The 27,196-nt window shown below is 41.9% G+C and overlaps 1 protein-coding gene across 1 annotated transcript; it reads right to left on the bottom strand.

Annotated features, from left to right (window-relative positions):
* Positions 1-1,616: 1,616 nt before the first annotated feature.
* Positions 1,617-25,975, bottom strand: LOC137544414 (peptide methionine sulfoxide reductase MsrA-like). The gene is made up of 6 exons (XM_068265485.1): positions 25,880-25,975; positions 25,410-25,478; positions 25,198-25,317; positions 7,504-7,608; positions 5,294-5,400; positions 1,617-1,834 (listed from the first exon to the last, which is right to left on the bottom strand). Exons 1-6 carry the CDS (start codon positions 25,950-25,952, stop codon positions 1,682-1,684), a joined length of 627 nt encoding a protein of 208 aa, XP_068121586.1. The 5' UTR covers positions 25,953-25,975; the 3' UTR covers positions 1,617-1,681.
* Between the last annotated feature and the right edge of the window lie 1,221 nt (positions 25,976-27,196).

Raw genomic sequence — 27,196 nt, 5'->3', positions numbered from 1 at the left:
TGGTGATGTCAGCGGGAGCGAGGACATGCCCATGCAGGCGCAGTGGTTTTCCAACTTTAAAGTCAGAAATTCCAGAAGTGAACTGGAGGCAGGGACCTGAGCATCGGTGAGTGGCTGTGCGGGCACAGGACATCTGCGGGGCACATTAGACGCCCCTGGTAAGTTTAACTCTTTTTCCCCCTACAGTATTAATTGAACTAGTTCACAGTGCATCTGGTCTCCTCTTCCTCTCAGGAGATACATGTTCTATGCTGCCACCCTGAGGTGCCTGATGACGTGACATGCATCAGGAGCCTCAGGATGTCCGCATGCAGTGCGCAGATGCCAGGAGGAGTGCTGATACAGTGTGTGTGGGGGGAGGGGACCCCCTATAACCCCCCCCCCCCCCCCCCTTGTTTGGGAGGGTTGTGGTAACTATTGTTATATCACTGGTACAAAGCTAGAGGCTGAGGTGGGCAGGGGGATATTAGATTGAATCCCTGATTTAGCATGGAGTGGGGCACTGAGGAAGGTGGTAAATGATTGCTATCTTTCAAAGGTCTGGTGCAGTAGCATAGCAATAGAGGACAGAGGTTATGTCTGCCCTTGGGCCAGAAAGGCTCTCCCTTAACCACAGTATTAGCTCTCTATTGGTCCTGGGAATAATCACTTACATAGATGCTGTGAATAGTAATACTCATTAAACTGTTTCCTATCCCCTTCTTGCACCTCTGACACTGTGGTTGTCCTTGGCAGGTTTTGGTGCACCGTATCAATTGTTAGGTATAGAGTGCTTGGGGGGCCCAATGTAAAACTTGCAGTTAGGCACCTTAGTTATGTCACTGGTCTGGTGCAGTCCATGCCTCTCTTGTTTCGATGGCACAAGGGGTTACCTGCAGAATATTAGGCAGCAGGTAGCTTTAATGTTTTAGCTGATCACTGTTTATCTAGTGGTAATTGACATTTTATTTTCATATTCAGAGCAGCCTCAGTACCATCAGAAGTGATAGCCCTGATACATCCGCTCCTGTTCAGGAATGTATGGTTCTTCAGTTTGATGAATGTGTTATCTGCACATATACGAGACAATCCACACCACCATGTGAATGATCATACTGCTGATCACTGAATGCACAGCTACACATAAAACTCCTACGCAGAGCTCTGCAGCTCAGAGACACCTGCAGAGCAATATACAGGTGTGTAGCAGGAAGTGTGTGGGTGTCACAGTTCTGTCCTCACACAGCATCTGTGCTTCCAGGAAGAGGGACCCTGAGTGTGCCACAGGCAATCTGCTCTGCTGATCAGCACTGTTTGTGCTTGTTCTGTATCATCTGAGTCCGGGATCAGCAACCATCCCTCACTATGATGTAAGCAGGTTATATCAAAGCCAATTCGATTTCCTTGTAAACAAAGTGTTTACACCACAAGCCTGTATTTTATTATATACTCTTAAAAGTTGAGCAAGTTGCTGATTTAAATTAACATTTAAAATACACAGTAATAATAATTGTTTATTAATGTCTTTAAAATATGTTTACATAATATATTATATGACATAATATTTTAAAGTATTTTTTACATTGGGGAACATAAGTGCTGTACAGCAGATTCACTTGATAAGAACAGAAGCCAAGTCAGGTGGTATAAGGTATACTTTATTACCAGCACAGGGACAGATATAGGAGATGCCTTATGCCCCCTACAGGACGCAGCTCACACCGGTCCCCTTCAGTCCACAGTAGCCATCTGGGTTTTTGTATAGATATTGCTGGTGATAGTCCTCTGCATAATAAAACTCTGGAGCAGGCTGGATCTCCGTGGTGACATGACCCAGGTTGGCTCGGGTAAGCTCCTTTAATTATAGGACAGTTAGTTAATATATCTGTTCAATACATCAGTGGTATACATTTATAATTCAGTACATCAAGGTAGCCCGGGCATCTGTCACTTTAAGCACTTTATTCTGTCTTCATGCCACGTTTATACATAGACATCAGAAACACATGAGTATATTCGAACCTGTTCAGATGCTGGTGCTGGGGTGTGCAGGGCTTGGGTGACCAGGGGAGGATGAGAGGACGGCACTACAGCCATTTCACGCCTGACTGGCGCTTGATTACGTGCTCGTGTCCTTATATCGCTTATTAAATGTAGTTTATATTACCATAGTTATTTTTACTTTACATAGCTTATCTGTGCTGAAAATAAAAGTAACCATACACTCAGTGTATGGGCAGAGCAACCATGAGACAGATTTCTCTGAATTGAATCTGATCAGAGAGGGATCTTTTGCCTGCCCATTATGGCTGCACGGTTTTTCGGTTCAAAACCGAAACCGCGGTTCGTGCCAAGACGATCTGGTGATTGTCAGTATCCTCGGTTTTTACTGAGTGCCCGCCCGCTGCCTGCACGCTTGTCTGGCCCGCCTTCCGCTGTGCGCCGATTGGCCAGAGCTGCCAGAAGCAGTGAATATGTATTGTGGTTAATGAGCGGGAGGCGGGTCCACTCGAGCGAGGATAGTGATGGAATGACGGCAGCGGTAGGCGGAGCTGTACGCTCTGTACAGCTCCGCCTACCGCTGCCGTCATTCCATCGCTACCCAGCGATTGGTAAAGCTGTGTGTGCCGCTCTCTCGAGTGGAACCGGCCCCCGCTCATTATCCACAATACATATTCACTGCTTCTGGCGGCTCTGGCCAATCGGCGCACAGCGGTGCAGCCAGACAAGCGTGCGGGCAGGCACTCTGAAAACTGCAGATAGTGACGATAACTATATCGTCTTCACGTGAACCGCCGCAGGAACACCAGTGAACACTGCTGACAGTAGCTGCTGCATGGTTTTTGACAGTTGGTAACAGCTATTTCCCACAATGCAGCAAGGTTCACAGACAGCAAACTGCCAAGAGTACGTTCTTTTCTAGTTCTTGTGGGAGGGTTTTCACCACAATATCAGCCATATAGAGCCCCCTGATGATCCATTTGTAATGGGGTATCAGCTACTGATTGGGATAAACTTCAGAGTCGGAGTTTCTCTTAAAGCAATAGTCCGCCCGCAGTATCTGGCTAAACTATACTAGGGGCATAGTGAATTTAGTGGCAAAGCTCGATTTGAAAAAAAATCTTGAATCTTGAAAAAAATCGAAATCGCAATTTTTGAGAGAAAAATCGCAATTTCAATTTTTACCTAAAATCGTGCAGCCCTACTGCCCATACTGTATACTGATTTCTGATATATTTCTGCATGAAATATATCAGAAATAGGCCTAGCGCCACTACCTCCACCACCTCCCTGGCTCTCCTCCCTACCCAAATCCCCCTCCCCCCCCCCCCCGCCTGGAAGTGTAAAAGTGTCCCCACGGTGCCCATACTCAGTAAAGTCTCACCTGTCTTGTACCACATGGTGCATGTATGCATGTATTGATGTCACACATGCATAGGTGCCATGTGGTACAGGCGCGATGATGCCAAACACCAAGGGGACAGGCATACTTTTGCACTTGGGAAACTCTGGTCTGAGGTCTGTTGGTTGTCGCGATATTGAACACCGTTACCGATGCGCACCCGATCAAGCGATTGCGACCGAGATTTTCCAGCAGGTCCAAACAATCCTTTCAACCGATTTCTGACATAAATCGATCAAGAGTTTGGAAGGCCGATCGGGCTGCAATATCGAGTGATGTATGTATGTCAGTGGTAAGCACACACATCTTATTGCTGTACAGTAGCGAACCGCTGCTCATAAGGTCTACTGCACAGCTATCATCTATTCAGGTGTATATGCATAACTCAAGCTTTATACCCACATCCATGCTGAATATTTGCAGTAGTCTGTCAGGGCCCTGTTAGTCTCAGCACTGGTGTGTGTTCTTCCAGAACATGGAGTCTAAATGAACACTGGTGTAATGGACCATCACTCTTAGTGGGCAGTAGGCTGCTTCGCTGTCTGGTGGCCACGGGCCCCTGTGATTTCCCTAATGGTGATGGTAGAAACAGGAGGGCAATACCCACACTGTGGGAAAGGCACTAGATGGGTTAATAGGGCAGACTCGAATGGAGGAGACTGACAAGACTGGCTGGCTGGTGAGACTGAGATGCAGCGTTTGAGCCTTTGATCAAAGTTTGAATTGTGGCTCAAGCCAGTATATAAAATAGTGAGGTGTCTTTGGGCATGGTCCCCTAATGATCCTGGTCGCCCGTGGAGCGCTAACTAAGTGGTTGCAGCCCTGAAGCGCATTGGGTCTGGAAAATAAGTGTCCCCCCCGGTTGGGAGACAGGGGGACGTCATCCTACCATAGCTCTGAGAAAAGCAGAAGCTGTAGAAGAGCATGGGCCCACCCCTGGATTGTTTTTAAGTTGAGTGTTAATTGAATCTAGACCAAGGTGGTCATTAACGACTGTCTCTGCCGAGAATGCAGAACATGCACAGCAGCCTCTCTCAGTCATTCAGCCAGTAATCTACCTTTTGGATCACTTTGGCAGACTGAAGGCCTAGAGCATTGTTCTCTCCACTTACTCCACCTGCTGCGTGACATCACTCCTGCGCTGCTCTGCCTACCCCCTTGCATAGGAAAAGAACACATCTTTGACTGGACACAACTGGATTGGACACAACTGCAAGTAGATGGCGTCTATCAGCCTTGGCTCAGCCATGCAGTCCGAAGGATCGGGTAATTGTTGTACACTATCCAGCAGTGGCTGGATAGTGTACTGGGTAAGGGCCCTGCCTCTGATACAAAAGACAAGGGTTTGAGTCTCGGCTCTTCCTGCACCTGCAGTAAGCCTGCACCTATTCAGTAAGGAGATCTTGGGCAAGACTCGTTAAGACTGCTGTAGATCTTTCCATATTGGGGAACCACTTGCTTGGCCATGCTCATTGTCACCCATCCTTTCCTCACACTCTGTTGAGAATCCAGCGTATGTACAGCAGCCCCAACCCTTCTCTTCAACTTGGCCAGAGATTCGCCTGTCGGATTGTTTCAGCAGACTGCCTGAGGGATCGGGTAATTGTTCTTTCTATATTGGGGCACCTCTTGCTTGCCAGTGCTCTTGGTCTCCCCTCCTTTCTACACAGAACAGAATCTGCTGTAGCCAAACAAGGTGTCTGTGCAGTAATCATTTGTAATTTGTTACTCAAAACAATCCATTAACAATTGTTTTGGTGACAACCATTAGGGGTATGTAGGAAGCTTTATTCTGTTACTAATTTACATATTTTGGCTAAAGCTGAACCCCCACTGACAGACTGAACACCCCTGCTATGGATGGAAAGCATCAGTACAGAACAGACAGTAGAATGTCATGAGAATGTTTACCTTTTGGAAGCTGTTTCTTGATGAAATGGCAGCCTCTCTCTGCTTATCTCCGTAGGTGAATATCACTGAGCGGTACTGAGTACCTAAATCCTGTCCTTGTTTCATTCCTGCAGTAACAGATAAGAGTGATACTTATAGTAGAATAACTGAAAAGGAGAAATGCTTGGAGACTCTGGATCAGATGCTGAAATTTAAACAAAGTTGGTTCAGGTTAAATTCAAAAACTGAAAAAATAAACTCAAAGCACTGCTGAGGAGATCGGATAGACCCCAGTGCAGTGGGCTATGTGTTCAGAATCAGAAACAGGTTTATTCTCCAAGCATGACGTGCTCAGAATTGGGGTTGGCACAAAAGACAGCTCAGATGGAAAGACGTTAAACATTAAGACATTTGCTGATATTAAACAACCATAAGGAGTGATCCAGAACAGATGAGACAGAAATAAAATCAATAATAATAATACACACTCCTAGGAGTTCTGGTTCACCATGAGCTTGCTCCACTAATAATAATAACAGAGTATGACACAGGAGATTGGAACACAAAAGCGGCAGCATAATGCAATACATTACTCAACAAGATACAGGTGTCCAATCCACAGTCAATCGGGAGCATTTGTCCATGGCTAGAAGTAGAACTCCAAACACCATACTATTCAAATAAGCCAGGCATGCATGGCTCAATTACAGCCTCATTCATATATAAATCCCCCCTCCCCATGTTCATGCTTTGTTTTGCTTTGGCAATGCTAAATGTATTTGGACCTGCCAATAAAGCTATTTAGATTTTGGATATAGCCTACTGTAAATTGATCTGTAATTCTTACCACACTGCACCCCCTGATTTTTATTACATTTCTGCTCATCTAATCTAACCATTGATCAGACTACTAGTGTTGGAATGATTGATGCATTGCAGCCTTCCGCAGCCATCGATCCTCTGCTACTCCTCCCCATACACCCACGTCAACATTTTACAGCATGTTCAACACATCTTCGAACAATAAACTGCCCAAATCAATTATAAAGGAATCAAGTAGATATGCTTGGAGCAGTTGATGCTGAAAGATTTAATCAAAGTGATCAAATTGGCCAGAATAATTGCTACATTTTCACCTAGCTTGAAAGTGCTCAGGAGAGAACTGGATAATACTCAGCACAGCTTCCCTGTAGGCTTTGCATCTGTAACGTCTGCTGTATATTTCACATTAGCTGAGGTTCTACCTAACTCAACCAACTGCTGAAGAGGAAGAAGCTGCCATCACCTGTAACCCATTCTCACAAATGATCATTCCACACGACAAGCGTCTACTGTTTATGTAGCTTAACTCAGTCCGGACTACACGTCTCTGATCCCTTAAAATGATCCTGAGCCGAAGCTTGGGATCAAAATTCTGTACATGCTCTAAAAGAGGATCCTACTGAGGCTTCCCTCTACAGCCCCCCGTTGTTGAGCGTGACCCTTCTCCACGTCGGGGTCGCGCAGCTTCTCTTCCTGATGCGGGGTTGCATAGTAGCCGCGCGAGCTCACCCGTGCATGTGCAGTACCATGGAATCTGCATCTCTGGCTTACTGCGCATGCGCGGCTGGGTTAGCTATTGTGCAGCCCTGCTGGAGCAGGAAGAGCTGTGCAGGAGCCAGAGTAACAGGAACGACAAGAATGATGTAAGTGTGTGGTGGCAAGTGTTTGAAATCTAGGCCCTGACAGGAATAACAGGCCGTAAACAGGGCACAGATTTCAATTACTTGGGTCTGGAAACAGAAACTGGTCCTGTTGCCCCACTCATCTTTTATGTAATGTGACTTTAGTGATAGGTCTGAAAAAGGTAAATGTAGCTCTTCTGCAGAGGTAGGGTTACCATCTGTCTTTTATCACAGAGTCTTTTGTTTTCATTAGAATCTCACTGTTTTATTAACCCCTTTCTCTTAACCTACAATCTTCAAGTAATGAAAAACACCAGCAATAGAGACCTGCAGACACATCCAGATACTGCATGCGGTCCTCCATCTCTATGGCCGTCCCCTAACCAAAGATAATGTGATGCAGAGAACACAGTGCACTGAGAACACACATTGTAATTGATGATTGATGCTCTCTTCCTTAATTATTCAAATGTTTATTTTTTCATGAAGGAATTCATATACTTAGTGCATCATACATGAATGAGGGTCACCACATCAGGAGTACCGGTACTTATGAATGAGACATACCTTCTGTTGGATTGTGATTCTCCCAGAATATTTTCAGTAAATCTTTATAACTTATGACTTTAGGGTCAAATGCAATTCGGACAACTTCAATATGTGCAGTAAGACCTGGAGAGAAAGGACAAAAACTAGAGTAGACCTTCTTACAACCATTGAAAGTATTATGGCTTGTATTAACCAATTCGGGACCACCAAAGTAAAAACCACCTAAGCCTGTTGATGTATATGATGTAGTTTTAATGCCGGTGGCTCCCGTGCATGGAACGTGATTGTGCAACCCCACCGGCCAGAACTCAGCTGCCTAAAGACAAGAGTTCCATACATTGGTCAGGAGCCATTTTCATTGGCTCCTGACCTAATCACTGTGAACAAGATGTGCAAAATGAAAAAAAGTTCCTTAAAGCGTACCTGAACTCAGAACCTCCTCTCTGCTCTAAAAGACATGCAACAGCATAATAACTTTTAACCACGTTACCCCCCGCGATATGGATTTCTCCATCCCTTTTTCCCCCCTTAAAAAACCAAGGGACGGAGAAATCCGTACCTCCCGCGCTACCGCCGCTGTCCGTGCTCCGGCCGCTCATGCGCGCGTTCCGGCCGCTCGTGCACGCCGCCACCCGCTCGCCTGGAGATCAATGAACGGGAAAATCCATTCCCGTTCGTTGATCTAAGTCCCCGCAATGATCTGCTGCTTCTATGAGAAACAGCGCGATCATTGTAATTTTCCCAGCCTCGTAGTGGTTCCTGTAAGCAGGTCGCATGAAAACAAACTCACTGTGGCCATTTTGTGGCCAAATAGTAAAACTACACCCTAAAGCATTTTACATATACAAATAAATTAGTTTGAAACAATAAATTAACTCATTACCTCCCACACTCCCCAATTTATTTATTTTTTGTAATAAAAAAAAAATACAATAAAAAAAAAACATAAATAGTTACCTTAGGGACTGAACTTTTTAAATATTTATGTCAAGAGGGTATAACACTGTTACTTTATAAACTACGTTCTTGTAATTAGGGATGGATGCAAAACTGAAAAAAATGCACCTTTATTTCCAAATAATAACAAATGGGCAAATACATTTCATGGGTTTTAATTACAGTAGCATGCATTATTTAAAAACTATAATGGCCGAAAACTGAAAAATAATATTTTTTTTCCCACATTTTTTCCTATTTTCTAATTAAAACACATTTAGAATAAAATAATTCTTGGCATAATGTCCCACCTAAAGAAATCCTAATTGGTGGCAGAAAAAACAAGATATAGTTCATTTAATTGCGATAAGTAATGATAAAGTTATAGACGAATGAATGGAAGGAGCGCTGAAAGGTGAAAATTGCTCTGGTGTTCAAGGGGTAAAACCCCTCAGTGGTGAAGTGGTTAAAGGGATTCAGAGCTGGATTAAACAAAACGTTTTATACATACCATGCCGCCGTCCTCCGCTGCCAGCAACTCCAGTACTGGTCCCATAACTTCCTCCAGCCCCGTATGCATGGATCGCTCCCACACTGCCATCCTCATTCTTCCCGCAGCTCTGATACCGGGTCTCTGCACTTCCATCAGTCGGGCCAGTCTACGCAGGAGAAGTGCGCCCTCTATGTATCTCTCCAGCAGCTGCTGTAGAGATACGCACACAGTGCACTTCACTTACGTCAGACTGGCTCCGACTGATGGAAGTGCAGAGACCCGGTATCAGAGCTGCGGGAAGACTGAGGACGGCAGTGTAGGAGTGATCCATGCATATGGGGCTGGAGGAAGCCCCAGGTATGTATAAAACGTTTTGTTTAATCCAGATCTGGTACATTTTAAAGAAAAACATTTCTTTGTTACAGATGATACAAATTATGCAATAAATCTGCAGTGTGTCTACTTCCTGCTTTCATGATAGCAGACAAAGTAGCTGCTCTGCTAAGGCAGCCAGCTGACACATCTGAGAGATCAAATTACACTTGTGATTAGTCACAGATGAGGGAGAATTACACAAGCAAAACTCTCTAAATACATACAGGATACATTGCTCTATATTTTCTTTCTGTCTGGGGCAAGAGTTCAGGTACACTTTAACCTCGCAAATGGCAATTCTGCGCCTCCTGCTGTGCAGGCAAAGATAAGGAACTTGTCCTAGGCAGAGTCTATTGTTTATATAGGTGATTCTATTAGGCCCCGTTCACATTACAAACGCGGATGGCCACGCATGCGGAACGCAACGCATGCGAACGCACGCCATCCGCGTTTGTGTGCGTTGCGTGGCTGATCCCATCACTGAAAAGTGAATGGGACAGCCACGCATTTTTACAAAAAATGCGTGCAGCATGCGTTCCCGGACCGCACAGGTCCGGAACACATGCAGTGTGAACATCAGACATTGCACTCTATGCAATGTCTGATGTCGTGCGTTTTGGCCACCTGCACGCGTTTCCAAAACGCCGCTGGAAACGCGTGCAGTGTGAACGGGGCCTTACTGTATCTTTGGATTTGTCAGGCAAGTTATCTCTTTCTCCAACTTTTTTTGCTGCTATTACTCAGAATGCTGTTTGAGGACATTGGGCATGATTCACAAAGCTTTTTCCGCTGTTTTCACCTGATCTGAGCAAAAATATAATTAAGGTAAGAAAAGTAATATTGAAATGAAGATAACCAAGAACAACTTACTTTGAGTGATTATTTTGCTTGTAAATGAGCTAAAAGGTTATTTGTGGATCTATCAGGTGATAAATAAGTCATGTATGAGACGTTTTATGAATAGAGCCTATTGTCTGAACAGTATTCAGAGGTTTTGCTGCTGATAACTTTGAAAGGACATAATACCTTAATAGGTATAACTTAGAAATAGGATTCCCTTTTAATTCCTTATCCAAGCAAAGTTTGTTGAATTCTCCTATAAATTCCCGTGATAAAATTACCCCTATGCAATATGTTTAAGGAGCCGAGATGACTGGAATGTTACCAAATTAATGCTGGTTATAGGTTACAATCATTTTTGTATAAAAAAAAAGATAAAAATTATGATGCGTTAAAATCCTCTTGTAAGAAAAGAAGAAATATGTGTGTCTACTTCTGCTAAACTATATGGGGGAATCATTCTAATGTATGCAATCATTACAAACTAATTCCATTTTCTTACTTGAACCCAACTAGGCCAAACACAGCTTTTCAGATTTCACAGATTTACGTAAATACAAAATAATAACTTATATTAACCAAGAGCTAGCTCACATTTCACCTTGTTTTGAGTAAAAACCAGCATGCAGAGTTCACTGAAGCATATCAGGCGACTTAGAACCACAACAGGTATTAGGGAGCCCTCTAGTGCCAGATTTGTAAGAGACAACCTACAACAGTCACTCCAAACTAGTGCTGGCTAATACTAACAGTTTTGAGTTAATGTAAATTGTGTTACTTTTATGCAAATATATTCTGCTTGGTATTGAATCAGTGAATACCAAATGCTGTTGCATTTGACCAAAACCTGTGTTGTACTCAGGCCTTGTCTGCATTGGCATAAAGTGGGCAGCTATGAAAATCAGCATTCTTCATAAATATATATATACAGTGGTGTGAAAAACTATTTGCCCCCTTCCTGATTTCTTATTCTTTTGCATGTTTGTCACACTTAAATGTTTCTGCTCATCAAAAACCATTAACTATTAGTCAAAGATAACATAATTGAACACAAAATGCAGTTTTAAATGATGGTTTTTGATGAAGGATGAAGGTTCATCACTGTTCCATGTTTTTGCCATTTGTGGATAATGGCTCTCACTGTGGTTCACTGGAGTCCCAAAGCTTTAGAAATGGCTTTATAACCTTTATCAAACTGATAAATCTCAATTACAGTACTTGGCATGATGTCTAGCTTTTGAGGTGCTTTTGGTCTACTTCTCTGTGTCAGATAGCTCCTATTTAAGTGATTTCTTGATTGAAACAGGTGTGGCAGTAATCAGACCTGGGGGTGACTACAGAAATTGAACTCAGGTGTGATAAACCACAGTTAAGTTATTTTTTAACAAGGGGGGGAATCACTTCACAAAATGAAGACTTTGGAGTGGCCTAGTCAAAGTCCTGACCTGAATCCTAATGAGATGTTGTGGCATGACCTTAAAAAGGTGGTTCATGCTAGAAAACCCTCAAATAAAGCTGAATTACAACAATTCTGCAAAGATGAGTGGGCCAAAATTCCTCCAGAGCGTTGTAAAAGACTCGTTGCAAGTTATCGCAAATGCTTGATTGCAGTTATTGCTGCTAAGGGTGGCCCAGCCAGTTATTAGGTTAAGGGGGCAATTTCTTTTTCACACAGGGCCATGTAGATTTGGAGTTTTTTTCCTCACTAAATAATAAAAGCCATAATTTAAAACTGCATTTTGTGTTCAATTATGTTATTTTTGACTAATAGTTAACGGTTTTTGATGAGCAGAAACATTTAAGTGTGACAAACATGCAAAAGAATAAGAAATCAGGAAGGGGGCAAATAGTTTTTCACACCACTGTATATAAAAAAAATGTGATTTGAACATTAAAAGTGTCTGTTTCTGTCCATTAATAGTAAATGATTTTATATACTGCAATATATTCTAAATAGGTCTATTATCAGGGATGCTCAGTAGAGTTGGAATGCCCAATTTGTCCCTAACCTGTTCAATGGCCTTCATGGTAATGTTTCACAAGGGCTTGTACTTCAGTTGAGTGGTGGGGCTTAGGTAGAAGCATGTAGGATGCATGCTATGTGGGGAATTTAGAAATCAATGGGTAGTACACACAGATTTACAGCCTAGAAGAGATGGAATCAAGGTGGGGGTGCTATAGGCTGGGGGCTGGTAACAAGGGTATAGAAATAGTCATGGTGGCTGCTATAGGGTCCAGGAGCAGGTGAGCCTCAGTAGTCCTTGAAGGACATCCAAGGTGGAAATGAACTGATGAGATAAAAAAAAATTGTATGTATCCTACTTATCGTACAGTTTTATTTTATATTTGAATCTACTTTTTTTACTGTTCCATGGCCTATTCTCAATGACACATTCATTGAAGCATGCCAGAGCTAAAATCTGTGAACTATTGACCCTTTTTATCTCTCTCCTACTGTCAGAAGCCATTTACTGCCAGGAAAGTGTTATATGGTTGTAATTCCTTATCAGTGAGGGTTACCTTATAGTCCGACCCGGTCCCGACCCAGACAGAAATTGCCAATTGCATACCTGATTTTTAACTCTTTTAGGCAAAGATGATTTTTAACTCTTTTAGGCAAAGAAAGGGAAAAAAGGAGCACAACATAGTTATTTGTGTGCTTAGCACTGTACATACAGATGTCTATCTCATCATGTCGTCACATGTCACCTCGGATGTCCTTCAACCACTTAATTCTATCTGGACGGATATTTCCATCCAGTTAGCCTGCACCGCTGACGCTGCCTAGGGCGCGTGATTGAGCACGCTCCCACTGCCTTCCGTTAGCCCGGAGATCAATGAATGGGAACAAAGTTCCCATTCATTGATCTAAGTCCCCGTATGAAAGACTGACACCCTCAAAGAGATGGCTCTGTCTTTCACAAATCCCCTTATGTCCCATCTTCGCATAACTTCCGCTTTGCATAGTAATACTATGCATGCAGAAGTGAGCTGCGAGGGCATCTTGTGGCCAAATAGTAAAATTACATCTGAAAATGAAAATTTCCAGATAATTACATTTTTTTTGCTTTTAAAATTATTTAAAAAAATACATAAGTAGTTACCTTAGGGATTGAACTTTTTTAATATGTATGTGGTAAGGTATATTATTGTTAATTTTTAAATTATGGGCTTGTAATAAGTGATGGGTGCAAAACTGAAAAAATTCACCTTTATTTCCAAATAAAATATCGGCGCCAAACATTGTGATAGGGACATAATGTAAACAGTGTAATAGCCAGGATAAATAGGCAAATAAAATGCATGTGTTTTAATTATGGTAGCGTGTATTATTTTAAAATTATAATGGCTGAAAACTGAGAAATAATGAATTTATTCCATTTTTTCCCTAATCTTTCTGTTAAAATGGATTTAGAATAAAATAATTATTAGCAAAATGTACCACCCAAAGAAAGCCTAAATGGTGGTGGAAAAAAACAAGATATAGATTTTAATGTGATAAGTAGTGATAAAGTTAGTGGCGAATGAATGGGAGGTGAAAGTTGCTCGGATGCATAAGGTGAACAACACTGAAGACTGAAGTGGTTAAAGCAACCCTGCAGAATAGTGTATACACAAAAATTTTGGTCATATAATGACAAGGCTGGATTCTATGGAGAAATGCTTGGAATAATTGAGAGTAAAAGAAAAAGAGGACGACAGAGGCTATGATGGATAGACAGCATACATGAAGCTATAAACCTGCCTATGCAACAGCTGAAAGAAGCAGTGACTGACAGAGCCATCTGGCGTGCAGACCTACATATGGTCACGACGAGTTGAAGTTAACTAAATAAATGAAGAGTATATAGATCCATGACTACACAACGACAGAGAAGTATTTACTAAAACTACTGTTGCTATTTATTATGCTGTAAAAGTTTTCCTTTTCCTAATTGAGCTAACTGAAATATGTGTTGAAATTCAACCCTCTATGCAAATTCCCTGGTTACCGCCTCCTTCCCCATGAGTCATGCCATCGACTCATGCATGTGCAGACACAAGACAGCTTCTCTGTGTATTCAGTACTGTCTGGTAAACAGGGCCGGACTGGGCCACAGTAGTACAGTTTTTTCCCTTGGTGCCCCCCCCCCCCTCCAGGCCTCTGGTGGGCCCCCCTCTCCTTGTTTGACAGAGCTCCAATTGCTGCCTGCAGCACAAAAATTCTCTTGCTGTAATCACTCATGCTGAGGGGCAGTGGCGTGGCTAAGGAGCTGTAGGCCTCGATGCAAATTTTACAATGGGGCCCCCCAGGCACTCTATACATAACAATTGATACGACGCATCAAAACCTGCCAATGGCAACTACAATGTCAGAGGTGCAAGAAGGGGATGGGAAATAGCTTGTTAATGATTACCACAAGCATCTATAGAAGTGATTATTATGAGCAAAATAACAATAGAGAGGTAATACTGTAGTTGAGTGTGGGCCCTTCGGGGCCCCTTTGGCCCAAGGGCCCCGATGCGGTCGCAACCTCTGCGGTCGCACCCTCTGCAAAGTAGGACATTACTTTATATTGAAGGAGGGGACTCTATGCAAAGTTTTGCTGGGCAGCAGTGTCTCTGAATTACAATGCTGCTAAGATCATGTACATTTGGCCCTGTCCATAATACATCCTGACCACGCCCACCTTCTGGTGCATGGTCACGCCCTTTTTTCACCGCAATCATGGGATGTGTGGGACCCAAGTTGAAATTTCTTTGGTGGGCCCCCAGTGTCCCAGTCCGACTCTGCTGGTAAACCAGCCTATGTATGCACAAAGACAGCATGACTCTTTAGAAGGGTGTTCTTGGTTCTCCTTGAAATCCTGAAGATATGTTGCCTTCTTCGAGCTCCAAGCTCTGGCATAAAAATGAGTTGAGGTAGGAAATTTAAAAAAGCCTACTGGAGCATATTTATTGGGGTGGGGTTGCTTATCGGATTAATTCTTTATCAAAGGGATTGAATAGCATAATAAACCATTTTCACTTATTACTGAGCAGGAGAGGGGGTCGGAGCATGGCAAGGGAAAAGGGCATGCAAATCTATCTCCCTCTCATAAGGTGTCTAAAGAACTACCAATTAGGCACTGTGCTGTGTGAGAGGGAGAAATATTTGCACCCCTTTCCCTTGCCATGCATCCATTCCTTGCACGTGTTTGTTGAAGCAGATAATTTACTTCTTGCCTGATGACACAGGTTGGCACCATTTCTGGGAGGGAGGGGGGGGCTATTTGAGTGATATTTAACAGAACATCGATGCTCCAGTCAGTTTTTAGCCTGAAGGAAAATGGCACTCAACTGGATTTTCCAGTATGTTTTAATCTGGAAAAACTTTGGCATCTTTGGCAGGACACCTGAGGGCAGGTGACAGTCCTGACACATTTCCTGAAACATTTTCTGAAGTCCTGAATTTCTGGTAGTTTGAGGCTCTTGCTGTATGTGGTTGGGATCAGTGAGTGGGCACAAAGAGGGGGCAGTGACTTCAATAGGGATGCTTATCCAATAGTTTTCTCTTGCTGCTCTGTGCTGTCTTGTGCTAGGCTGCTTTCTATTTACTTTAGTCACGTATTAATAAGACAAAATTCAGTTATTGCTGTTAGGATGTCTAGGAGCTCATCACAGATCAAAGCAAATGCTCACCACATCAGAAGGTGCACAGTGTGGTGCGTGGCAATATGTAAACAAAGCATTACGTCAACACAGAAAGAGCAGACGAAAAAACAAGTTTACAAGCTCCAATCTACATAGCAGATCACATACTTCAGCTGTGGCTATGTTGTGTTTGTTCTTTCGCATACTTACCACACTGCATGTTTCAGGATTGTATCATGTTCATAAGTTCTGAAGTCATGATGCTTACAACAAACCTTATTGCTCTACATTTACAGGATAGCAGACCTGTACCTACTGTGGAACAGTACTGCATGGGGAGAACAAACCTCATTGCTCTGTATTTACAGGACCAGCAGACTTGTACCCACTGGGGTACAGTACAACATGGGGACAACAAAGCATATGGCGTAACGTGCTGTATGCAGAGGCAGTTCTCCCTATCCATAACAAAAAGTCTGAGGGTACAAAAAACACAATTTAGATGCTTGTGTTGCCCCATATTGAATTTAAATTAAAAAAAATGTTGCTTTCTCTTATATTTAGCCACTCACTGGCATCTTTTTTGTGGCATCTCTGACTCGGGTGACTGCTTAACTGCTATCTGCTGAAGAAAAGTAAGGTGCATATTAGTTTTGGAATACTAGTTGTTGTAGGGTCAGGGGCTATCACACGCCACCACCATAGTGGCTGCCTTTTAATATTTTGCTGTGTTATCGCAGCTGACACTGTGTTTTTGGTTCATGTGCTGGTCACTTCTCTTTGAAGTTTCAGGTTATGGGAAAAAAGTATTTAATAGGATCCTTGAAGTAAAATCTTTATAGCACAAGGTCTGCATATGGCATATTGGCAAGCACCTTCTGCTCATCTACCACTTGCAGACTTAAAGAGAAACTACGACCAAGAATTGAACTTTATCCCTATCAGTAGCTGATACCCCCTTTTTACATGTGAAATATATTCCTTTTCACAAACAGACCATCAGGGGGCGCTGTATGACTGATATTGTGGTGAAACCCCTCCCACAAGAAACTCTTGAGTAGGTACTCCTGGCAGTTTCCTGTCTGTGAACCTTGCTGCATTGTGGGAAATAGCTGTTTACAGCGGTTTCCAACTGCCAAAAAAGCATGCAGCAGCTACATCACCTGCCAACAGTAAAAATGTCACCATGTAATAAATGTCAGAATGTAAATCAGGGATTTAAAAGATTTTACAATGGGCAAACACTGACTAAATCATTTATACATAATTATTGTAAAAATGAAGCACTTGTTTCTTAAATTATTTTCACTGGAGTTCCCCTTTAAGCTAGCCATACACTACTGGTATGTGACCGTTATAATTGGTTAGGCATTCAAGTCAATGAAAACGTGTTGAATAAAAACTCAATCAACAGCTATGGCCTAGTCTGTTGAGTCTTAACCGGAGTATATCATTTACATTAGGTTAACATCAACTGAATTACTACATGTAAACTCAAATTTATCATAAAATATCACAATTTTGATTTAAAACTTTGTATTCGCATCACAGTAAAAAAAAAAAAAAGTAAGTGTACATTAACCAGAATGAATATGGAAACATCATGCCCGCCACTCCTTAGATATTACAGATAGGAATACGGATGAGCTTGCAAAGAAACCAGAGTTGAGAGACATATGGAGGCCACCATATTTTGTTTACTTTTAAACAATACCAGTTGCCTGGCAGTCATGCTCATCTTTGTGGTAAATGATGTGGGCACACCTGAACAAAGCATGCAGCTAATCCAGTCAGATTGAGTCAGACACATCTGATTTGTATGCTTGTTCGGGGTTTTTGGTAAAAATATTAGAGGGAGTGGATCAGCAGGAAAGCTAGGCAACATGCATTGTTTAAAAGGAAATAAATGTCAGCCTCCATATGTCTCTCACTTCAGGTTCCCTTTAAATTAGGGAAAAGGCCAAGGACCTCACAGGGTCCTTAGAGAATACATGAGGTGAACCTAAAACAGAAAAGTTTTACTCATCTGGGGCTTCTTCCAGCCCCAAAAGTCTTATCGTGTCTCACGTCGAAGGTCTGCCATGCTCGCGGCTGCCAATTGTGGCCCGCAGCTGGGTCATGGTCTTCTGTGTATGCACATGCATGCCCGGTACCTATCATAATTGTGCTTCTGTTTAAGTCTTTGAGATCACGAGAGGCGTGCCACGCACATGTGCAGAAGACCATGCCCCAGTCGTGGGTTGTGAGCTTATTAAGGGAACAGTGGCAGCCTGGAGCTCGGCAGAACTTTGGTGTGTGACCTGATTGACTTCTAGGGGCTCAAACAAGCCCCAAATTAGTAAAACTTAAGTGTCTTAGGTTTGCCTCATGTATCCTTTTAATTGTACCTGAGATAAAAACTATATAAGGTTTAATACTTACCTGGGGCTTCTTCCAGCCCCCTGTATTACATGGTCTCTCTCTTCATGTCCATCCGGTCCCGTGCGTTCCACTGCTGGCAGCCCCGTATAGTGCTTGACCGAGCCAATCGGGGACTACTGTGCACGCGTGGATCTGGCTATGCACCTCCTTATTCACGCTCCCAGGGCCAGGAGCTTTCTGTGCCTGCACAGTTACAAGCCTTAGCTAACTGCACAGGCGCAGACACTCCCGGGCATGGGAGCGCAACCAAGGAGGTGCTTGGCCAGGGCCGCACATGTGCATTAGTCCCTGACTATTGGTGCTGACTGGGGCGGAACAAATGGGACCAAATGGACAACAAAGGATGCCACAGACTACAAGGGGCTGGAGGAAGCCCCAGGTAAGTATACATCTTGAGAAGAAAGGGGCGCTGCAAGTATATTATTATAGGATTATGTTTCTTCCTGCTGCTATCTCCTAAGGGTGGAGGTACCCTTTCCCTACTCTAAAAGGAATACAAGATTATATATGAAAAAAGAGGAGCACTTGATGTGTTTATATAAATAAATGGTTAGATCTTTATTGATAATAGGTCACAGTATTATGGAAATTCTTAAAGGGGTTCTTTCGCGAAAAAAGTAGGCAGTTAAAAATGTGACAGATGACAGATTTTGGGCCAGTCCATCTTTTTAAGGGGGATTCTTAGGGCTTTCTTTGTTTTCAACAGCATTTCCTGAACAGCAGTTTAACTGCCAAAATAGCAGCCGGCCTCCCTAATCACTTGCACACTATTATGTCAGTTAGATTTTGCAACTGTTGTTCAGGGAATGCTGTTGAAAACAAAGAAAGCCCTGATAATCCCCCTTAAAAAGATGGACTGGCCCAAAACCTGTCATCTGTCACATTTTTTAACTGCCTACTTTTTTCGCGAAAGAACCCCTTTAAAGAAGGATAAAATCATAAAAAAAATGTGTAGAATCCTTTTCATTTTTTTACCGTAATTTTATCCTTTTTTAATAGGGAACCAGGAAGCTCCTTGCATGTGTGGCGTATGCATGGAAGTGTGCTTGTATACATTTAATTTGCATAATACTGTGAGCAATTATCAATAAAGATCTATTATATAGATTTATTATATAAGTATAAATCTTAGTATAGTTTTCATCTCAGGTTTACTTTAAAACTAGGTTTTGGCAGAAAAATCTACTACCAATACCCAAGCAATCAAATAGAAAGACTTCTAGTTCATATCGACAATGTGAATAATATGGTTTTACTCATTTGGCGTGATGCACACTGAGAAGAATCGTGGCTTCCATTGGATAAATGATGTTGTACACCATCCTCAGGCATACATAACATATTATCAGCAGTGTGTAATACATTGAGGGACATGATATTAGCCATTTAGTGTATATACACCATCCTCAGCATACATAGCATATTATCAGCAGTGTGTAATACATTGAGGGACATGATATTAGCCATGTAGTGTATATACACCATCCTCAGGCATACATAGCATATTATCAGCAGTGTGTAATACATTGAGGGACATGATATTAGCCATGTAGTGTATATACACCATCCTCAGGTATACATAGCATTTAATCAGCAGTGTGTAATACATTGAGGGACATGCTATTAGCCATGTAGTGTATATACACTATCCTCAGGTATACATAGCATTTAATCAGCAGTGTGTAATACATTGAGGGACATGATATTAGCCATGTAGTGTCTATACACCATCCTCAGGCATACATAGCATATTATCAGCAGTGTGTAATACATTGAGGGACATGATATTAGCCATGTAGTGTATATACACCATCCTCAGGCATACATAGCATATTATCAGCAGTGTGTAATACATTGAGGGACATGATATTAGCCATGTAGTGTATATACACCATCCTCAGGCATACATAGCACATAATCAGCAGTGTGTAATACATTGAGGGACATGATATTAACCATGTAGTGTATATACACCATCCTCAGGCATACATAGCATATTATCAGCAGTGTGTAATACATTGAGGGACATGATATTAGCCATGTAGTGTATATACACCATCCTCAGGCATACATAGCATATTATCATCAGTGTGTAATACATTGAGGGACATGATATTAGCCATGTAGTGTATATACACCATCCTCAGGCATACATAGCATATTATCAGCAGTGTGTAATACATTGAGGGACATGATATTAGCCATGTAGTGTATATACACCATCCTCAGGCATACATAGCATATAATCAGCAGTGTGTAATACATTGAGGGACATGATATTAGCCATGTAGTGTATATACACCATCCTCAGGCATACATAGCATATAATCATCAGTGTGTAATACATTGAGGGACATGATATTAGCCATGTAGTGTATATACACCATCCTCAGGCATACATAGCATATAATCATCAGTGTGTAATACATTGAGGGACATGATATTAGCCATGTAGTGTATATACTGTACACCATCCTCAGGCATACATAGCATATTATCAGCAGTGTGTAATACATTGAGAGACATGATATTAGCCATGTAGTGAATATACACCATCCTCAGGCATACATAGCATATTATCATCAGTGTGTAATACATTGAGGGACATGATATTAGCCATGTAGTGTATATACACCATCCTCAGGCATACATAGCATATTATCAGCAGTGTGTAATACATTGAGGGACATGATATTAGCCATGTAGTGTATATACACCATCCTCAGGCATACATAGCATATTATCAGCAGTGTGTAATACATTGAGGGACATGATATTAGCCATGTAGTGTATATACACCATCCTCAGGCATACATAGCATATTATCAGCAGTGTGTAATACATTGAGGGACATGATATTAGCCATGTAGTGTATATACACCATCCTCAGGCATACATAGCATATTATCAGCAGTGTGTAATACATTGAGGGACATGATATTAGCCATGTAGTGTATATACATCATCCTCAGGTATACATAGCATTTAATCAGCAGTGTGTAATACATTGAGGGACATGATATTAGCCATGTAGTGTCTATACACCATCCTCAGGCATACATAGCATATTATCAGCAGTGTGTAATACATTGAGGGACATGATATTAGCCATGTAGTGTATTTACACCATCCTCAGGCATACATAGCATATTAACAGCAGTGTGTAATACATTGAGGGACATGATATTAGCCATGTAGTGTATATACACCATCCTCAGGCATACATACCATATTATCAGCAGTGTGTAATACATTGAGGGACATGATATTAGCCATGTAGTGTATATACACCATCCTCAGGCATACATAGCATATTATCAGCAGTGTGTAATACATTGAGGGACATGATATTAGCCATGTAGTGTATATACACCATCCTCAGGCATACATAGCATATTATCAGCAGTGTGTAATACATTGAGGGACATGATATTAGCCATGTAGTGTATATACACCATCCTCGGGCATACATAGCATATTATCAGCAGTGTGTAATACATTGAGGGACATGATATTAGCCATGTAGTGTATATACACCATCCTCAGGCATACATAGCATATAATCAGCAGTGTGTAATACATTGAGGGACATGATATTAGCCATGTAGTGTATATACATCATCCTCAGGTATACATAGCATTTAATCAGCAGTGTGTAATACATTGAGGGACATGATATTAGCCATGTAGTGTCTATACACCATCCTCAGGCATACATAGCATATTATCAGCAGTGTGTAATACATTGAGGGACATGATATTAGCCATGTAGTGTATATACACCATCCTCAGGCATACATAGCATATTATCAGCAGTGTGTAATACATTGAGGGACATGATATTAGCCATGTAGTGTATATACACCATCCTCAGGCATACATAGCATATTATCAGCAGTGTGTAATACATTGAGGGACATGATATTAGCCATGTAGTGTATATACACCATCCTCAGGCATACATAGCATATTATCAGCAGTGTGTAATACATTGAGGGACATGATATTAGCCATGTAGTGTATATACATCATCCTCAGGTATACATAGCATTTAATCAGCAGTGTGTAATACATTGAGGGACATGATATTAGCCATGTAGTGTCTATACACCATCCTCAGGCATACATAGCATATTATCAGCAGTGTGTAATACATTGAGGGACATGATATTAGCCATGTAGTGTATTTACACCATCCTCAGGCATACATAGCATATTATCAGCAGTGTGTAATACATTGAGGGACATGATATTAGCCATGTAGTGTATATACACCATCCTCAGGCATACATAGCATATTATCATCAGTGTGTAATACATTGAGGGACATGATATTAGCCATGTAGTGTATATACACCATCCTCAGGCATACATAGCATATTATCAGCAGTGTGTAATACATTGAGGGACATGATATTAGCCATGTAATGTATATACACCATCCTCAGGCATACATAGCATATTATCAGCAGTGTGTAATACATTGAGGGACATGATATTAGCCATGTAGTGTATATACACCATCCTCAGGCATACATAGCATATTATCAGCAGTGTGTAATACATTGAGGGACATGATATTAGCCATGTAGTGTATATACACCATCCTCAGGCATACATAGCATATTATCAGCAGTGTGTAATACATTGAGGGACATGATATTAGCCATGTAGTGTATATACACCATCCTCGGGCATACATAGCATATTATCAGCAGTGTGTAATACATTGAGGGACATGATATTAGCCATGTAGTGTATATACACCATCCTCAGGCATACATAGCATATTATCAGCAGTGTGTAATACATTGAGGGACATGATATTAGCCATGTAGTGTATATACATCATCCTCAGGTATACATAGCATTTAATCAGCAGTGTGTAATACATTGAGGGACATGATATTAGCCATGTAGTGTCTATACACCATCCTCAGGCTTACATAGCATATTATCAGCAGTGTGTAATACATTGAGGGACATGATATTAGCCATGTAGTGTATATACACCATCCTCAGGCATACATAGCATATTATCAGCAGTGTGTAATACATTGAGGGACATGATATTAGCCATGTAGTGTATATACACCATCCTCAGGCATACATAGCATATTATCAGCAGTGTGTAATACATTGAGGGACATGATATTAGCCATGTAGTGTATATACACCATCCTCAGGCATACATAGCATATTATCAGCAGTGTGTAATACATTGAGGGACATGATATTAGCCATGTAGTGTATATACATCATCCTCAGGTATACATAGCATTTAATCAGCAGTGTGTAATACATTGAGGGACATGATATTAGCCATGTAGTGTCTATACACCATCCTCAGGCATACATAGCATATTATCAGCAGTGTGTAATACATTGAGGGACATGATATTAGCCATGTAGTGTATTTACACCATCCTCAGGCATACATAGCATATTATCAGCAGTGTGTAATACATTGAGGGACATGATATTAGCCATGTAGTGTATATACACCATCCTCAGGCATACATAGCATATTATCATCAGTGTGTAATACATTGAGGGACATGATATTAGCCATGTAGTGTATATACACCATCCTCAGGCATACATAGCATATTATCAGCAGTGTGTAATACATTGAGGGACATGATATTAGCCATGTAATGTATATACACCATCCTCAGGCATACATAGCATATTATCAGCAGTGTGTAATACATTGAGGGACATGATATTAGCCATGTAGTGTATATACACCATCCTCAGGCATACATAGCATATTATCAACAGTGTGTAATACATTGAGGGACATGATATTAGCCATGTAGTGTATATACACCATCCTCAGGCATACATAGCATATTATCAGCAGTGTGTAATACATTGAGGGACATGATATTAGCCATGTAGTGTATATACACCATCCTCAGGCATACATAGCATATAATCAGCAGTGTGTAATACATTGAGGGACATGATATTAGCCATGTAGTGTATATACATCATCCTCAGGTATACATAGCATTTAATCAGCAGTGTGTAATACATTGAGGGACATGATATTAGCCATGTAGTGTCTATACACCATCCTCAGGCATACATAGCATATTATCAGCAGTGTGTAATACATTGAGGGACATGATATTAGCCATGTAGTGTATATACACCATCCTCAGGCATACATAGCATATTATCAGCAGTGTGTAATACATTGAGGGACATGATATTAGCCATGTAGTGTATTTACACCATCCTCAGGCATACATAGCATATTATCAGCAGTGTGTAATACATTGAGGGACATGATATTAGCCATGTAGTGTATATACACCATCCTCAAGCATACATAGCATATTATCAGCAGTGTGTAATACATTGAGGGACATGATATTAGCCATGTAGTGTATATACACCATCCTCAGGCATACATAGCATATTATCAGCAGTGTGTAATACATTGAGCGACATGATATTAGCCATGTAGTGTATATACACCATCCGACCTCAGGCATACATAGCATATTATCAGCAGTGTGTAATACATTGAGGCACATGATATTAGCCATGTAGTGTATATACACCATCCTCAGGCATACATAGGCATAGCATATTATCAGCAGTGTGTAATACATTGAGGGACATGATGTTATATTAGCCATGTAGTGTATTTCTTCATCTTTAATTCAGAAATATATAGAAAAAAGGATAAATAGAGATGCATAAATGAAGTAAAAAAAGCAAGGGCGTAACTATAAATCATGGCTCCCCAATGATCACACCCTTTACCTTGCCAGCGAGCCGTAACAAGTGTAGCCACAAAAATACCTGATCTGAAGGATGGACCCCTATATCGGAGGGAGTGAAGTAGTATTTTGGGTCCCCTTACAGCTCTGGAGCCCCTTTCGGTTGCAGGGGCTGCTCCCCTATAGTTACGCCCCTGGAAACAAGACTGCTCAGCTACAGCCACGATCTCCTCACCTCCATTAAGACACAAAACAAGTGATGAAGAGACTTAGGAGACACGAGAAATGTGACGTTACCTGTGCATACTTCCTCATATGTTGGATTTGGGGTGAACCCTCCTGCGTATCCCACCTGCGTGGAGAAGACTCCCTTCTGTCTCCAGAACAGCCGTTCTACTCCCCAGAAGCAGCCCATACCTGGAAACCATCAAGTAGCACAATCACCTTTCTAGTCGAGACCATGGTTTGCATAGAGTTGTAGTCTATCAGGCCTGTGTTTGTGCACTTACCAAACATCGCTAACTCATGACCAACTGGTATTGGCACAGTGGTTGAGTTTCCATTAACTGCATGCTTGGCTGTGAAGAGAGGAGAGAAGCAGAACTAGATAAAAACAATACTAAAGCCTCATCTTTAGTACAATTTTCCATGAGATCCAGATGTATTAGATAATTTCCAACCAGTCCAATTGGATCACGTTAGAGTTTGCAATCGATTTTGGGTACTTCTATCTATTGCAAAATTGATCTGAAACAATTTGGACGTCTACACACAATGCAATTTCTTATTAGATCCATCTAATAGATCCGTCTATATGATGGAAAATTGTACCATGTAAATGAGCGTGGCAATCTGTGCCAGAGTCATTAGGGATATATCTAGTAATTGAATGACCACAATGACCTGCTGTAAGGAAGTGTGTTGTTCTAGATAGACATCATGAGAGCAATATACACATACATGAACTTGCTAACCTTACCTGCAACCTGCAGTGCTTCAGCCCTCCCAGGTAGAGCCTCTTCTGCTGTTGGTAGAACCGTCTTACTTGGCATTGCTGTGTGATATGCAACAATCAGAGACATGCACAGGGTATTTATAAGGTGATTCTGCCTTGACAGTGCAGAGGTTAACAATTCATTTCTAATAAGTAACCAATGAGCTCTGCTAGTTAAAGAGACATTAACAGCTGTAAAGTAACACCTGCAAAGAAGTAAAATATATTTTCAGCAGAGGCATTGCTATACAAGGGGGCACAGCATAAATATGGAGAGGCTGCGGATGAAATATTAAACATACCTGAAATCAAAATGCACAATCAAGCCTGTCATATTGCAGCAGTTTGGAAAGGATGCATCATCTGTGACTTTAGGAAAAGTAAGAAGGCCGCCCTTTAGAATATGATCATCAAAGACACAACAGTGCTTATACACATGAGCATTCCAGGTGCACGCACTTATGACAAGTGGCTTTCATTGCAAGTTGCCTCAGATTTAGGTTGTGTTTGGTGCGTTTGCAATGGAAGGTTGTTTCATTTGTGTGCCCTTATCATAATCGGATATTATGATAGGGCCAGATTCTAGCAGCTGCATCGTATGGCACTAAGGGGGCCGCCATGGTTCTCATAGAGACCTGCGGTGAGCTCCCTCTTCCTTCATCCTCCTCCAGCACCCCTGTCTTACAGGCCGATGTGTCACCTGATGTGAGACGCTGCTGGAGCAATAGAGACAGGGATGCTGAGGAGGAAGAGAAGGTAGCTGGAGTTCATCGCTTTAAAACCGGGGGGGGGGGGGGGCAAGGCCGGATTTGTACTCTTTACCACCATAGGCCACTGTCACCAGCCACCCCCCCATAGTATAGGTAGTCTGATGACCCCTCCCCCCTTCCCTCTAGTATACGTAGCCAGATGACTCTTTCCCCTTCCCTCTATTATACGTAGCCAGATGACGCCTCCCCCCTTTCCCTCCAGTATAGGTAGCCAGATTACTCCCTTAATCCCTCCTTCCCTCCCCACTTTCAGTATAAGTAGCCAGCTCAACTTCACACCGCACCAGGCCATCAGTGTCACTCATTTCTCCACTCGTCTCCAGTGCAGAAGCTTCCTCTTCCCTTTCGTCTCCAATGCTGACCAAGTCCATAGCCGCCGGCCACAATGCAAATGTGCACAGAGTGCAAGATGGCTGCTGCACAGACAGCTAGCAGCAGAGTACCACGGTCAGGTGCTCGCCTGATCTGCCTGCATTGCAGCATTTGCAAGCTTGCAAATGCTGCACTAGTTTAGCCTGCTGCTTTGATGCCC

The sequence above is a fragment of the Hyperolius riggenbachi genome, chromosome 2, assembly GCF_040937935.1.
Source record: "Hyperolius riggenbachi isolate aHypRig1 chromosome 2, aHypRig1.pri, whole genome shotgun sequence".
NCBI classification, from domain to species: Eukaryota; Metazoa; Chordata; class Amphibia; order Anura; family Hyperoliidae; genus Hyperolius; species Hyperolius riggenbachi.
Note: the sequence above shows the minus strand (reverse complement) of the source record. Positions and strands in the feature narration are given on the sequence as shown.